The 16,973-nt window shown below is 32.7% G+C and overlaps 1 protein-coding gene and 1 long non-coding RNA gene across 3 annotated transcripts; one reads left to right on the top strand and one right to left on the bottom strand.

Annotated features, from left to right (window-relative positions):
* Positions 1-4,356: 4,356 nt before the first annotated feature.
* On the top strand, positions 4,357-7,351 carry LOC105792445 (uncharacterized). 2 transcript variants are annotated; one of them, XM_052633224.1, is made up of 3 exons: positions 4,357-4,696; positions 4,800-4,906; positions 5,378-5,965. In XM_052633224.1, exons 1-3 carry the CDS (start codon positions 4,560-4,562, stop codon positions 5,407-5,409), a joined length of 276 nt encoding a protein of 91 aa, XP_052489184.1. In that variant the 5' UTR covers positions 4,357-4,559; the 3' UTR covers positions 5,410-5,965. The 2 variants fall into 2 exon arrangements, 1 of the variants encoding a protein (XP_052489184.1); XR_008197642.1 differs by adding an exon at positions 6,709-7,351 and having other exon boundaries at positions 4,435-4,906; positions 5,378-5,771.
* Positions 7,352-8,877: 1,526 nt separating this feature from the next.
* On the bottom strand, positions 8,878-10,627 carry LOC105792458 (uncharacterized). Its single transcript, XR_001133306.2, has 2 exons — positions 10,122-10,627; positions 8,878-10,020 (listed from the first exon to the last, which is right to left on the bottom strand). It is a non-coding gene; the product is annotated as an uncharacterized LOC105792458 (long non-coding RNA).
* Positions 10,628-16,973: the final 6,346 nt, after the last annotated feature.

Here is a 16,973-nt window from a genome sequence, read left to right as displayed (position 1 = left end):
ACTTTCATTCGAGTCATTCAACTTCTTAGCTGCTTTCATTTTGATCATCCTAAAAAAAAATATTTTTAAGTATTGATTGGAGTAAAAAAGAAGAAGAAGAACAAAGTGAAAAACTTGTAAAATTTAAAATAAAGCATTAAAATGGTTAAATTGTACTTTTTATCCCGCTGTCGAAAATTATAATTTTTAATATTGAAATTTTAAATTTCAAAACATCAAAATTAATTAAACAATTTGTTGAAAATTTATTATCTCTTAATAATATCAACTGATTTATTATTGTAATATTTGAAATTAATTAATTTAATCCCTTTCTAAATTTTAAAATTTTATTTTATGTTTCTAAATTATTTTAATGAGTCATCTAATCTTCCATGCAAAGCTAAAAACAAAGAAAAGTTTTTACAATTAATTAAATTAATTGCTTATTCTTTGTTTGGGTTTCATATACAATTATTAAAAGAGTTATTTGAGTTTATTTTAATTTGGAATTATAAAATAAAATTTACAATTTAGATGGAGATTAGCTTAATTAATTAAATTAATTTTAATATTATAGTAATAAATTAAGGGATAAAATTTTTCAATAATTTATTTATTTGATTTTGATGTTTTGAAATTTAAAATTTCAATATTGAAAAGAAATTAAAACTTTTGGCAAGGGGTAAGCAAGTACTATTTGACAACTTTTAAAACATTATTTTAGTTTCTATCATTTTTTACTTTAATCTTTTATGTTTTTTATCCCAGTCAATACTTTAAAAAATAATATTTTTTGACTGATCAAAATGAGAGTGATTTAGAAGTTGGGTAACTAAAATGAACGTATAAATATGATGTGGCATCCATGGTTAATCGCCATTAGAAATTTAACAACTAAATGACTAAAATAAAAATGCCTGGATGAAAACCAATTAAATGTGAAATACTGATTTAGATTATGAGTAAAAATGAAATTAATGAAATCATTTTGTTACACCTCTCAATTGAAAAACTTTTGCTAAAATGCTCATTACACTTTAGAAAAATGGTTATCAAAGGGGGGACAATCCCTAGTACAATAATGAAGAGATTGATGTAGGATACGCAACACCTGCCGCATCAGCTAATAACGAGCTAGCAACACCCGAGGGAGGGTCATGAACATAAACCACATATTCATTAATCAATTAAGAAATAAGAGCAGTTCTTTCTAGCAAACTGGAAGAATCAGGCGGAACAGTTGCAGCCCATTCTTGCACAAAATCATAAATGCATGGACTTAAGCTTAGATTTCAACTATATTGAGCCACTGCATCATTATTGAACATTTTTTAACCCTTTTTTTTATTTTATTTCTCATACAAAACTGATTGTGATGGTTAATATTGTTGTTGATATTTTATGCTTAGAATCCATGTTTAGCTAAATTGTTATGTGGGTAATTGTTTGAATGTGCATGTGAAGTGCTTTTAGGATGATTGGTTGATTATAATTGTCACGAGATCTTAATATCATTTGAGAGTGATAAATTTAAGTAGGACTTTGGTTAAGAAATATTACAAGAGTTCACACTTAATCGATTTGTCTAATTAGCACTTGGAGCATTGATATTGAGATAGTTGACGAGTGAGAACTTTGAGTTTGAAGTGATTGTTGCATTTGAAACATTTTGAAAAAGTATTAAGAACGTAAGGGCAACATTATTACACTTCATATTAATCAATTGAGCTGATTATTCACTCCGGTACTCACTACTTCATCATCTACTCATTAGTAAAGTGAGATGATTTTAATTAATTGGTTAATTAGTCATTTCTTCTAAAAAATTTATAGACCAAAATTTAATTTTATTAATGAAACTAATTTTTAGGAAACAAACATCAAAAAATGCAAAAGAAAATTTTGATTAAGGGAATGGGTGGGGGGAAAGTTGGATATAGTCATTTATGGTGAATCATAAAAAACACTAAATACAACAGTTGCAAAATTGCAATCTTTAAGTAGACAAAGTTAATTAAACATACCTTTTCCCCCTATCTCATCTAAATAAAATTTCCCTTTAAACTGAAATTTAGATTGATAGAAATCTTTCATTACAATACACATGTGCCTTGTCTTCTTCACCAGATGCATCTATGTAATTTTGAGACTAATCTTTTTTTTTTTTTTTTTGATAAAGAAAGAAATTGTGTACTTTAAGATTCAAAATTAAACTCATTATATAATATTTTTCAACAATTGATTTATTTAAAGGAAATGCCCTCAAATCTGCTCATTTCCAAGCATTTAAAGAAAGACCATCATAAAAACCACAGTGGATATGGTGCCAATTCATGTGATCTCACCTGTTATATTTATGCATCCTCACTAACCATTTTCTTCAACTTAATTCATAATATATATACACATACTTTTTTTTTTTTTTTTACAAATTTTTGTTAGATTCAATTAGTAGATTTATGTCATAAATTTTTTTACACATAAACACCGTTTACAGATCAATTTCACAATCTTGTAGATATAATAAACATTTTTAACTAATAAACCAAATGTCGAGTTAGTATTGATTTTAATGTAAGTATTGAGTGGGTGGAGCCAGCCATATTTGTCATCATACTAGGATAACAATGGCAATGGAGGAATGGGGAAATTTTGTCGAAGAAAAAAAGTAAGAAAATGGACAAGTATGAATAGTAGTATGTGAAAGCTGGCTTTGATGGCAAAAGGGGGTCCCAACATCTATGTACAATATATAGACAAACGTGATGATGGGTGGCTAATTGATTGAAAGGCAAAAATAAAAAAAGATTGCTAGCTGGATGTTTTGGTGGTGGGAAGGAACTGCCACCAATTTAGACCCCTTCCAGTTGGGGAAAGCAACGCCTAACAACAAATTCTAACCTTTGAGGTTTGATTTGAATATCATTCTTTTTTATTTTCAAAACATATGTAATTATTTATATTAAATAAATTTAAATAATAGTATTTGATAAATTTATATGCGAATCTCAACAATTTCTAAATCGAGACATCTATTTTAAGCATAGAGGGAGAAAGAGGGTTAGCAAAATTTGGTGGTAAAGCCCATCCTGTTAGAAAAGTGGGGGTTGGAAAATGATGTGTATGATTTGGTCATTGACCCTACTATATCATATGAGCAAAGTTCATGATAGTTCGTGTCCAACACTTGGGATTATTTCAGAGTTGGATATTTCTTTTTCACATCTTATATTGAAATCTTATTTTGAAACATTAAATTCTTTGACTCTGTCCAATATGCTTTGTTGGATTTTGATGTGCTTTCTAACCAATGGCTAGTTACTATAAATTGTTTTATTTGGACGCGGTTAGTGTGGTACCAATGAATGTATTATTTTTGTTTTAATATTAATATATATGATATTGATGTGTTTCAATGTATCATCTCAAATTTATTAATATCTTTTAAAATATTTTTCATACTGAGGTAGCTTATTACTTGCCTTATTTGATTTGATAATTTAATGAAGAAAATCTTTAAAGTAGTTAATATACTTTTATATCGAAGATATTATGGTCCATCTATAGAAATCAATAATTGGCTTTTGAAAATTAAATTGGATACAAGTGAATCAATTCAACCCTTGGAATGTGGAAATTCGATTGAGATTACATTACTGAATTTAGAGAATCATGTCTTTGATTGATTGTGCTCTGATTGTTCAATGAGTTATTTTGTATTCACTTGTATTCTATGTTAGCAAACTGAGAATTGATATATGCTTTGAGGCTTGTCTAAGTTTTGTATAAGAACTTATTGAGTGCATTCTAATTTGTTCATTGAAGAACTGTTTTTGTGAGAGAGTACAAATAGTTATTGCAAACATTGTGGAGTGTTTACTGCTCAAGTTCTCAAGAAGAGGATTTGGAGGTGAGTATTCTAGTCTTTAGGTATAAAGGTGAAATCTCTCTACTTGGAAAGTGATAGATTGAGAATCACTTGTTATATTATGGATTAAAAATAGTGAAATTAGTTATTGAATTAGACTTTGCAAATGTAGGGAAACTGAATGCATAAACAAATCTTAGTGCTCTTTGTGCTTTTGTTTGCCCAGTTTTTGCAATGCTAATTAGTAGTGGCATTTACAATCTGGCACTCCCATTACAATTTTGCATTACAAATCTAGAACTTCCATTATAATATTGGGGCTAAATTCCAAAATTGTAAAAAGCTCATGACATATTTTAATCTAAATATATTTATATAAAATATTGATTTTAAAATTATTAATTATATGGTTGAATTTTATTTTTAAATATAATTGTAAAAAAAAGAGAGTAAAAATTAAATTGAAGTACGAAAGGTACGAAGGGATATGCATTGGAATGGAAGGTTCCAGCCAGTAGGGGAATGATTTTGAAGGCTAGCAACTACCTTTGCTAGCTTCATTTTATTTTCTGATTTGGGTGTTTTGGTTTACCAATTGAATTGGGCTCAATCAACTACAAGCAAATGGGCTTGTTTTGTTCAGCTCTTCTGTTAAACCAAGCAAAGTAGCCTGCAGATTTACGGGTTTGGGAACCAGGGTTTTGAAGAGATGGCAGCTACAATTGCAGCAAGATCTTCATTTCTTCGTCCAGTCTTAAGAACAGCAACAGCATCAAGAATCTCATTTTCGGTTCCCAATTCTTCACTTCGTTCCACTTCCACTCGTCCTTCTACCCGCCTTTCTCCATACTTTTTTTAAATGTTTCTTTGTTAATAGAATGAATTGGGTTTTTTTTTTCCTTGTATATGTCACTGGACGGTGATTTTGGTTCCTTTGGGTTCTGTGTTAAAGGTTGGTTCGACGAGAACTGAGCACTCTTCAACCGGTTCACAGTGCGGTTGCATCGGCTTGCCTTGTTTCCAAGCTTCCCCGTGATGCCAACAATTGTGCTGAAGGTATCGATTTTTCTTGGTTTACGCACTTTTATACCACATCCATTGCTGAAAATTCCATAATTTGAACTAGGGTTTAGCTTTATTTAGCAGTTTTTGCACTTTAAGCCACTCAACAGTAGCTAGAAAGTTATCACTTATCATAAATGGAGCACTATTAAATATCAGCTAAAGGGTCGTACATTCCAATGCTGATCTTATTAGCACTTTGGCAATAACAGGCCAGTGCATTCGAGCATTACATTATTTGGATTTAGCTCTGTGTGAAATCTATTGCTTGAGTAGAAGATAGATGATTGGTTTATTAAGTACCATTTTATAGGAACAAGGAGACGGTTCATCCTCTCAAGTTGCTTGTACTGTCTGGATATCATCATAATTTTCAAATCATTTGGCAGATAATATCATCGTTTATTGGTTGGGTAACTATATGCATTCGACTTTAACTATGGTTTGCCTTTTTGCTTATGGCAGGTCGATTTGCTAACTATCTTATTCCCATCTAACAGCAAGTGCATGTAGAAGTGGTGCTACTTACTTTATTTTGTACATCAGAATTCAGCTTTTCAGGATCAATTGGCTTGTAACCTGTTTATTTAAGATACTCTTGAGTATCTCCTCTTTGTTTTGTGATGATTCTAACTTAGCTTTGGGTGATGGTTCTTTTGCTATATGTTTTAAATCATCTAAATAGATAGAGAAATGAATCCAAGTTTGCATCCAGTTTTGATCTGCTGGATGTTGGTGAATGCTACCGGTACTTCATTTTTGCTGATTGATACGATATGAGTTCTAAAGATGTTTCAACTAGAAAAATCTTGTTGTACTTGCTGCAGACATATACCCCGTCTTTGACACTCGAATTCAGGTAATCACTGCAAATATTAGTGCCCTTTTTAGCTATGCTTGATTTGGTTGCTTCCAGTTGTTTTTTTGGAAAGGGTGTATTACATAGATTATGAAGCTGTCATATGGCTGAATTGTGAAGTGCCTGCACTTGGATTAACTGCTAATTTCTTTTCTAGAGATCTATGTTACATGGTTATAAGTAAATGTTGAATACGGGTATGGTTTATTTTTCCTAAAAGTTTACCAGGATTCTTGGAGGGAGGAGCAAAACTCAATTTAACTAAAAAATGGGGAAAAAAATCAAATTAAGTTATTTAATTTTTTCAAATCATCTCATATCTCATAAGTAATTTGATTTTTTGAGTTCAATGTGAGTTGTATTTTACAACTTGAATAACTTCAATGATAGATTGATGTAGGTATCCATTATATTTATTAAAATTTCAAAATAGCATTCAAAAATTAAAATATTTATTAAAAATTTCAAATTTTATAAAAATTATCGATGATTTCAAAAAAATTAAAAATTATATAGAAGTGTTAAATTATATATATATTTTAAAAAATTTAAAATGATAAATTTGAGGTCTTAAACAAGTAAATTATTAAATAAAGTTTATCATACTAAAGTACTTTTTTTTCTTATTTTGCTTTAAAGAGTTTTCAAATATATATGATTTCAAATTTATGTGCTTTAGCTTGGAATTAGTCATATTGTTAACAAGATTTTAATTTGACATGTCTAATAGTTTTAATTCACTTTGAACAATTTCTTTGGACTCAATTCAATTTTATTTCACTTGACTTGATTCGAAAAAAAATCAAGTTAAGTTAAGATGAAAAAATGAGACTCGTCAACTTAAATAACTCATAATCTTTTCATTTGACTCGGATTTGATTGAACACTCACCCTACACATATTAAACATAAGTACTAAAAGAAAAAAAATGTTGCAGCAGCATAGCTGGAGAGTAATGTGACAATGTGTGCGATTGAACTGAAACAGAAAGGACCCTTAATTAGAACGGTTTTGAGGTGGGTGGCACGATGATGTTTTAAGTGTTTCGTAGCCTTCAAGGGTCCTTATACGCACAAGCATACATGATTATAGATGTTCGAACAAAAGCTGGATATGAGAGAGAAAGCAGACTGGGATTATCTTTCTTGCTGCTTCACCTCAAGTGCTTGACAGGCTTTTAACAGCCATGAAAGACCTGGTTCCAGCTTTGTGGCTCCACAAAATATATAAAGGGCTATCCTCCAAAATTGAAATAGTTGAAAAAGTAAGGACTCAAGTCCATGGCAGTATTGAATTATACTTGCCCTACCTAGCAGCATCCTTGCCCCCCTCGCTAAAGGTCATACATATTGTGACAAGCAGAACTCAACATGGGAAAATGAAAAGGAAGAAAAATGAAGAAAAAACTGTGAGTGTGAGAAATGCCTTAGAGTTCAGTGGATGACGAATCACTTCCCATTTTAATTTACCTTGAGAATAAAGCAGTTCTCTTTTTCTTATGATCAGATTGCACCTGTATTCTTACTTTCTGGGTATTGATTGAAAACCTTGTAATCCATGTATTTATGTAATTTTTGTGATATCGTTTCATGTCATAATTGTTTTGTGTTGTATGCTAATTTGCATTTTGATGCATTAAAATTGTGTTACATAGATTATGATAGGTATGTCTTTTCTTGTCATATCTAATTTTGTGATTCATAAAAGTGAAGCGAAAAGGGCTATGTCTTAAAGGATCTTCCGAGGTTTAATTATGAAAATTGTGAAGTTAGTCACCTTTAATTTATCAAAATTTTGTCTTAGTGCTTTATGAAAATTGAGAAATTAGTCCAGTTGGTATACACATGAACTTTGAATAGATGAGTTTGGCTACTTTGTTGCATATAAATTATTGAATTGTTGATTTTATCAATTTTCTGCATATAAAATATCGAATTGTTGATTTCCAAATTAACGATTTAATGAAAAAGGTTACCTAATCAACTAACTTCTCAATTTTCATAAAATATGACAATTGAATTATGACAAATTAAAAGGATTACTTCTCAATGTCTGTAACTAAGAAGGATGAAATTTAAAATTAAACTAATCTTTCAATCTAAATTGTCTCATTTAGTCTCATTTCCTTTTTACACCTTCTTCAAAATTAGTATTGAGTTGACATTATTTAAATTTAAATATAAATTATAATCTCTGAATATATATAAAAAATTAAATAAATTAAACATACCAATACCTATTTCGATATATATACATGTATATGTGTTACAGGGTTAGACTTTTAGTCTCGTAATCTGTGTAACCTTAGGCGATTTCTTCACTTCAAATGCGCTTAAGTCAACCTAACTCTCGCAAAGTCAGGATTCTCACAGAAATCCTCCAAGGCACCAAAATTATAGCGGAAGCAAACTCACAATGAAAGAAAGCACAAAAGAGCAGAATAGCCACAGAAAAGCAACGCACACAAAGTGTTTGAGTAAATGATCTCAATATATTCTTTCACTCAAAGAATACATAATAAAATGGATTCTAATGAATGATTACATGTAACTTCCCAAACCCAGCCTAGATGTTATTGACGAATTCTGAAGACTACATTAGCCATTGAAATGACCAATTAAATTCGTTTAGTTTAAAAACCACTATTTTGATCAATTTAGAAAACTTAGCGTGGTTGCTTTAGATTTAAAACGTTAGATTAATAGGCCATCTATAATTGAAGTCCAATTTATTTAAAAGTTGTGTTGTTTGAAAGATAGCTTAATTGTTTTTGTCAAATTGCCTTTTTAAAACTTCAATTTGCAATATTATGCTGCGGAAAAGGTGGTGCCTTTGGTCTTAAATGAAAACCGTGTTTTAGAAAATTTAAGCCAATTTTTAGTGTCGTTCGATTTTTAACAAAGTTGCATGCATGCAATAAAATCCTAAATGAAAACAAACACGCCCATGCCACAATCTATAATTAACAAGATTATAGCTCCAAAAACCATAATAAAATAAAGTAGACTTTAAAATTTGCCTTATAAAATAAAACCGAGACTAAACCTCCGTATGTCGAGTTTGATTTTATCTTTGAGGGTTATCTGTAGGAAGTAAACTAAGGGGGTGAACTTGAAAGCTCAATGTGAGTCTTATTCATAAGAAATCAGAATACCAAAGATCACAAAAGCATGAAAGTAAACAAAGATAACAGTAATGACAGTGTCAGAGATCACAGTGTTTCAGAATATACAGAATCACAGAGTTCTCAAAATGTATGTACATGTCCATGAATGTCAGTGCAATTTCCTCCCCATCCATCCGTTACACACCATGAGTTATTTAGAACTCATCCATCCGTACACACCATAATAGTAAGAGTCGTAGCTCATTGTGGACAAACCACCAGTAGCCAGTAATTTACAGTTAAATCACTAGTAAAAGGTTTGTGGACGAACCGCCAGAACTCCTATATTGCGGATAAACTGCTAGAACTCCGTAGAACTCCTCTGTTACCAATCTTCCCAACCCCACGCAATAGAATGTCATAACATGCATGACAGAATCAGATACAATGCAGAACCGTGGCATGTTTTAACATGCGATCAATAAATCAGTGGCAGTGGCATTCCTTTCATGCATTCGATAAATATAAAAAACAATGGCATGCTTTCAGTCATGCAATCAATAGACACAGAAGCAACAACATGTCCTCATGCATTCAGTAAACATGTGATAACAATTCCATATCATACATTAGTATTCTATACATACTCAGTCATAGCAGACAAACCTTTAGGCACATTCGACCGACTACAAAATAAACATAAATACATTCGGCAAGCACCCCAAATTAACACACATCACATTTGGCCACTTCAGAGGACACTATACATTCGACAAAGCTTAAGGGTACACACAAAAAAATTCGGTTCAACATGATTTATATACACATGCATTCGATTATCACCAAATCACATGATTCACTCATGAATAGGACACACGCCTCAATGCACATCCGAAAAGCATTAACAATTGTCCAGAACACCTCTACAATTTAGATTTGAATCGACACCTCCCAGATATGTACCCAGCATAGAGAACGAACATTAAAATTCAACCCTTAACCATCTTATAGGGTCCAGCTAAATCAAAGAAACAACCCAAACTTCATATCTGAGCTTTCGAGATCACTTACACTTCTACTGATTAGACAAAAATATGAATGGGCTCAAACTTCACTAGAGATCTGAGGGATTCAGAACTAGACCTTTGACAAAGAAAAATTCACAAAATTAGTACTCTATAGATTCGACCACCACCGTGAAAAAGAAAAGAAAAACAAAATCAAGTTAGATCTAAACAACTTACACCTCCAAGTTTCTAGATTTGGAATAACGAATCAATAGAAAATGGATGAACACTTCAGTCGGCCAAGATAGGAGGCTGATTTCAGCAACAAAAATGAAAGAAAAGTGGGAAAAAAGGGTGTGACAATAGAAGAAAAATCAGTAGCAAAAATTCAACCAAAGAGATAGGAGAAGAGATGAACAAAAAATAGAAAAACAAGAGGAGAATATGAACAATGGTACGACACAAATAAGAAGTAAGGAGGAAGAGAGGAAAAAATGATAGGGGCGACAATAAGAGAGCAAAAATGATCAAAAGAGGCTAAAAATAACAAAAAAATATGTTATATATTAGGGTTTCTATGCAAGGGGCGACACCCTAGGTTTTGGGCAAAAATGCAGTTAACAAAACATTTATTTTAAAACAAGTCATGACACTTACTAGGGTTTGAAGCAAAATTTGGAAAATAATAAAAATGATGCAAGAGAAGGGAATCAAACTCGAGTTTTAAATACAATTTCACTAACACTTAATCATTAGACTAGTAACTCATTTATTTATCAAATGCACAAATATAATCTTAAAAATCAGGGTGTGACCACTCTCGTTTCACAAACCTGATTCTACTATCCCGATTTTTAGGAAGTAACAACTAACCCGATTCTACTAACTGATGGAGGTCCTATAAATATGAGTGAAATTTCATTTGCAAAACACATAAAAATCACATAAAAATTTGAGAAACAAAAGTTTCTTTTTATTCTCTTCCATCTTCTAATATTCCTAGATTGTTTTATAAAGAATTACTGTAGAAGTTCTTTATAGAAATTGATACTCTTATTATGCTCCACTCAATGCTCAGTGGACTATTTCTGTTAGTGAAAAATGTTAACAGTCATTCGGCTTCATTGTATTCTCAATGTTTATTTTCCAGTAATTTTTTTTCACACCAAAATAGAGGTGAAGGCGAACAAAACCTTAAAATTGTTAGTCAATAGATGACCTTTAAAACTTATCATGTATGCATACTCAAAGAATATTATTTCTCAACAAACCAAGGGTGTTTCATATATTTTTGTACATAATCACATTAGAGGACGATCAATTGTCCAATTATTTGACTATAACATCACACATTTTTTACACTCTTTATTGTGGACATTTTTTAGTCATTTTGTTACCATAATCAAAACCATGCCCATCACCTAAATGGGTCAAATAGCATAAATATTGCTATTTCCGTACTCACTAGATATTTGATTAATGACTTCTAAAGTGAATTTCAAAATTTTACTATATCTCAAAATTATAGAATCAAGAGATTATAGATCATAACCAAGCATATATAAATACCATGTCCACCATCAGAAACATGATATGATCTTGTCTTCAAATATATGATTATCACGTTCACATTTCCACTAGAAGATTTCACGCCAAAAAAGTGATTTTGTGATATCAACTAATGCTTTCCACTATTCTACCTTAACTAGAAAAACTAATAATGCATATTGCATATGACTTATTTCATTTCCAATCAAAACCACTTCTAGTCCAACTTTTATAACATGGATTAAAAAATTTGCAATCTTATATAAAACCCACTTAGCTTATGACTATTATTAGTTTTAAAACAACCAAGATTATTCATATTATATGATCATCTACAAACTTTTATTTTTAGCAATGAATACACTTAAAACAATGTCTCATCAATAATATCCAAATTTTAGTTACTAATAAACAAATAATTCCATATCTCAAATTAAATATATATCATGAAAAAGAAAGAATACTTTTTTACTAAAAAATTGCACTAAAAAATAGGATGGAATGAATTAAATTTTAATTCTCCAAACTTATTGTCTATTTATAATGCACCAATACGTGCCTAAGTGGCTTTTTAAAATGACATCACTTTTAAAGTTACACTTATTGGTTTCAAGAAATCATTTCAATTCGACCTTTTAAAAGTAATTGTTGGATTCAATAACACAACTTTTTGGTTTGAGAAGGCTCTCTCGAATGGTCATAATGCTTCTATTGGATAGAAGTTTGTTCAAATGTTTGAACAATGTTATCACCATTCAAAATAAAAGTATTGTTTTGATCCATTAATAGATCATTTTCCAATTGATTTTGAAAATGTGCTAACACGTATGTCTAAGAACAGTTAGCGTTAAGGCGCAACAATCAAAGCATTAATCATGATGCTTTGGAGGTCTCTTTGGGCCTCATCAGAAATTCCAAAGCCTCACTAGTGCTTCGACTCAACCCATGTAATTTTTTAACTTGCCTTTCGTCTAACGGGCAATTGTTCTTCCTAATTGAGTCAAACTCTCGTCGTACATCACCTAACTCTTGAAGATAGAATTTAGCAAAACTCGACCTCACCAAAGGCTTAGTCCTTACCACAGCAAATGCCATGTTACATGAGGTGGGCCCATGCAATCCTTAAAAGATATATATGGAAAAGAATTTGCCAACACCCATCAATCCATCACCTTCGTACACTTGACATCACTCCACCTAGTTACCTCACATTGACTCCAACAATGTTCCTAGCTGACATCCTACCACAGTACCATATGTACTATATAGTAGAGTATTTGATGTTTGAGCTCCACAACAAGCCAACCTCCTTCTACAAATACCTTCCTTCAATGCCAAAATACATAAAAGAACTTAACTACATACAATATATACACCCTGCAACTAACTCTGTCCCAACTTCCTTTTATATCTTAAGCTTCCATCCTTGGTGACTCTCCGTACTATATACGATATGAACTACTACTATACTTTACTTTAATACTCATGTAAAACTTAATTGTTATTCTAGTTCAAGATTTAATAAATTTAGAAATATATTGTCGAAACTTTTTTTGAAATCGGCTTTTTATTTTAAAATGAAAATAGAGTTGCCACCAATCCTTTTTATTTAGGTGTGATTGGATCACCTCAAAACTTGATCATTTTAATAAAATGTTAGATTTATTAAAATGATAATTTTTGGTCTACAAAATCCAGGAAATGGGTTCGGGAGTCGGTTACGTATGACGAAGGGTTAGCACCCTCATAACGCCCAAAATTAGTACCTAGGTGATTACTTAATGTCTTGAAGTCACAAATCGAAAATTTGAAGAGAATTTAAAATAATGTCTCTCTTTACATGATGTTATTTGATGGTATTGAAAAACTCCCGATCTAAATTGAATTTTTTAATGAGGAAATGTTCTTATTTTGGGTCAATCAAGATGAAAAATCATGTCCCGTAAGTTGGGGCACAAAAATCTCAAATTCTCGAAAATAAAAACGCTTACCATTTAATTATATTATAATTTTTAATTATTTTTATTAAAAAAGATAAGGGACGTTCGATTATTTCGATTCAAGGAGAAAATTGTACCCGATAATTGAGGCACAATTTCTCAAATCCTCAAAATAAAAAATATTGCCTTGGTCTTAATTATTATTTTTATGTGCTTATGCGAAAAATGAATGAGTGTATGTATCAATTATTTACAATGTATGATGATGGAAAAATTATGCTATTAACAAAATAACATAAAAATAAAATAAAATGACAATAATATAATGAGTACAAATAAAAAATAAAAAATTCAATTAATAATATTATATAATAATACTAATAGTGAAATAATATAAAATGCATGATAATAATATAATTACATTCATAAAATATTGATTCTTTGAGCGAATTTTAACAAAATTAATATTAATTAACAACAATGATTACTTAATAATATTAATAGTATCAATAATTAAAAATAAAAGACCAAAATAAAACAATCAGGAAATTCATGGGCAAGAATATAAATAGCACAAATTATAAATGCTAGAAATTAAAAGAAGAAATAAATGGGATAACTTTAGGGCAATTTACACAAAAAAGCCCTTTTTTTTTAAATTACCGAAATGGGCCCGGTATTTAATTATTTATCGGAATGGGCCATTTTCCAGCAAATCGCGTCCACGTCAGCGCGCTGACGTAGCCGCGACTTCATACCACGTAGTGCGTTTCGGGGGACGCGATTTTGTCGTTTTTCTCACGTTAGGTTTTTTTGGCTTTTAGGGTTTGGGGTTCAGGCTTTTTAGGGTTTTTAGGTCTTGGAAGAAAGAATTTCGAGTTGACGTTTCTGAGCAAATAGTATAAAATCACTTTTACCAGGATGCTTTATGAGAAGAATTTGTTAAATCGCGCCCACGTGGACGCGCTTTTACTACAGTAGGTCCTGAAAAAATTATTTCGAGTTGACGTTTCTGAGCAAATAGTATAAAAAACGTTTCAAGCAGGATGCTATTTGAGAAGAATTTCTGAAATCGTGCCCTCGTGGACGCGCTTTTGCTACAGTTGGTCCTGGAAAAAATAATTTCGAGTTGACGTTTCTGAGCAAATTGTATAAAATCGCTTCTACCAGTACGCTTTATGAGAAGAATTTGTGAAATCGCGCGTGGGCGCGCTTTTACTCTGATAGCATGTTTGGGTGAGGCTATAAATGAGGCAAAAATGTTCTCGAATGCATAAGTCACAATGAAACAATTTAGAGAGGCTAAGAAGGTTAGAGTTTCAAATATGAGTGAGCGTATTAGTCTTGTTATTTACTACGATGGTGAGGTTTGCCATACCGAGAATGGTGTTGTTTTTTGTCGAGAAATACGGTGCATTGGTTTTAACGAACATAGATTTGACAGAACTTCGTAAAAGAATTAGGCGTAAAATTTTCGGAACGGCGCCAATGAAAGTTCTGTTTATCACATATCGATTTTGTTCTTCTGTTGATCCGGTGACATATGACTCGTTCAACATAAAAGGTGCTCGTAGCTTGGAGGCAATGGTGCAGACTCATCTTGCTAGTGGAGCACCTTATATTAAGTTATATGTACAATTTACATCGCCAAATGATGTACTTGCGACCGGTGTTCGAGATGTATACACGACCCCTGGCCGATACTCGGTTAGCGGGTTAGAAAATATGGAATAGCCCATGTTTGGTAGCGGTGTCAAATGCACATCCCCTGCAAGACACTCTGTCGGTGGATGAGACATGTACATCGGTGGCTCAATGTTTGATGCTGGAAATACGTACTGGGGAACAACATCAAGTTCTAGTGGGTGGCAATCTAGATCCAATTGGGTATCAAATGCCTAGAAGAAGGGATGATGTACTCCCTACGACGTCAACCGGTGAGGGGACCTCGTACGCTGCAGATGATTATGGGTTAGAAGATGACTTCGATGTGGATCCACCTTAAGAGCCCGGGTCGGATGGTGCAGAAGTTGGCTTATTTTCTGAACCAGAGCCTATTCTAACAAAACCTGAAGATGCTGAAAGGAGTTTAGATGAAGAAGAAAATCCACGATTCAGAGCATACTCACCTCCAGCCCACATGCATAATGTCGATCTGTCTGCAGATGAGGCGTTAGAGTTTCCAGATCTACCACACCGGTTGCGTGATCGTACAAGTTCAGGGGTAGATTCCGGTGAATTTGAAGTTGCTAATCAGTTTACCAACAATGATAGTTTTATTGGTGCTTTGAAACAACATAGCATCAAAAATGGCGTTAACTACCCCGTCGTTAAATCCAAATCTGATAAGTTTGAGACGAAGTGTGCGGTCCAAGACGGCACATGTTCATGGAATATCTACTCCTAGTTAAGGAAAAGGACAGGGTTGTGGGAGATTAAAAAGTACAAAGGTCCACATGCATGTGCTGCAGGTACAGTATTGACGGTTTCTGAATAATACTTTTATTATGCAATGTTGCATTATTTAATGTACTCGATTTATAGGTGTTTCACAAGATCATCCCAAGATTGATTCAGCTATGTTAGCTAGCTTGATACTGCCCATGGTTAAAGCAGATCCTAGGAATTCAGTGACAGTTTTAATTTCCAATATTCGTGGCCAAATGGGGTACACGCGCTCTTACCGCAAGGCTTGGATAGCTAAGCAAAAGGCGTTGGAGAATAAACTTCTACTTTATTACATCAAATAAACTTCTATTATAATACATCAAATAATATCAAAATAACTCAAAAAAATTTCTATTTTATTACATCAAATAAACTTCTATTTTATTACATCAAATAAACTTCTATTTTATTACATCAAATAATATCAAAATAACTCAAAAAAATTTCTATTTTATTACATCAAATAATATCAAATTATTCAAAATATTTGTACAAATAAATTTAAATACGGCAATCAATGTCTATGCCCGGGGGATTCAGTGCCACATGGCGGCCGTCGACGGTTACACGATGGATTCCTCATTTCTCTAGCTTCCGGCGGCAGTTGTTGTTCCTCCGGCGGGGATTCTAGTTCTTCTGGTACGGCATCTGGTTGTCGGACTTGGGATGATGATCCACCCTCAAAGAATAGTGTATATGGAGGTGTTTGCATCACGAATGGCGACGGTGTTTGAAACCCATACGTTGGTGGGGATTGGTAAAAATGAGAGCTCCCCGACAGCCCTTCTTGCGATCCCTCGTGCGCTGCTGGCCTATACATCGGCGGTCCACTCGGCATAACAGGAAATGGAGCTGAACCGGGCATTTAGCTTCAACCTGCATCATTTGAAAAGGCGGTTGCGTGGGTATCATCGGTTGAACTGCTGCGTCGGGTGATTGTGTCGGTGCTCTCGTTGGGCCTGGTGATTGCATGGCCGCTGATGATGAGCCGGGTGAATGTCTGGGCCTCGTTGAGGGTCTGCTTTCGTCGTCTTGTCGTCTTGGATTTAGAGGCCCGCGCCTTTCTCTTTCGACATGTATTTGCCGCTGCCTCTCCTCTGGCGTCAATAAATACAGCTTGCCATGGATCCTAAACCATGGCATGTATTCTGGA

This window comes from Gossypium raimondii, chromosome 7, assembly GCF_025698545.1.
Source record: "Gossypium raimondii isolate GPD5lz chromosome 7, ASM2569854v1, whole genome shotgun sequence".
NCBI lineage: Eukaryota > Viridiplantae > Streptophyta > Magnoliopsida > Malvales > Malvaceae > Gossypium > Gossypium raimondii.
This window is presented reverse-complemented; position numbering and strand designations above follow the sequence as displayed.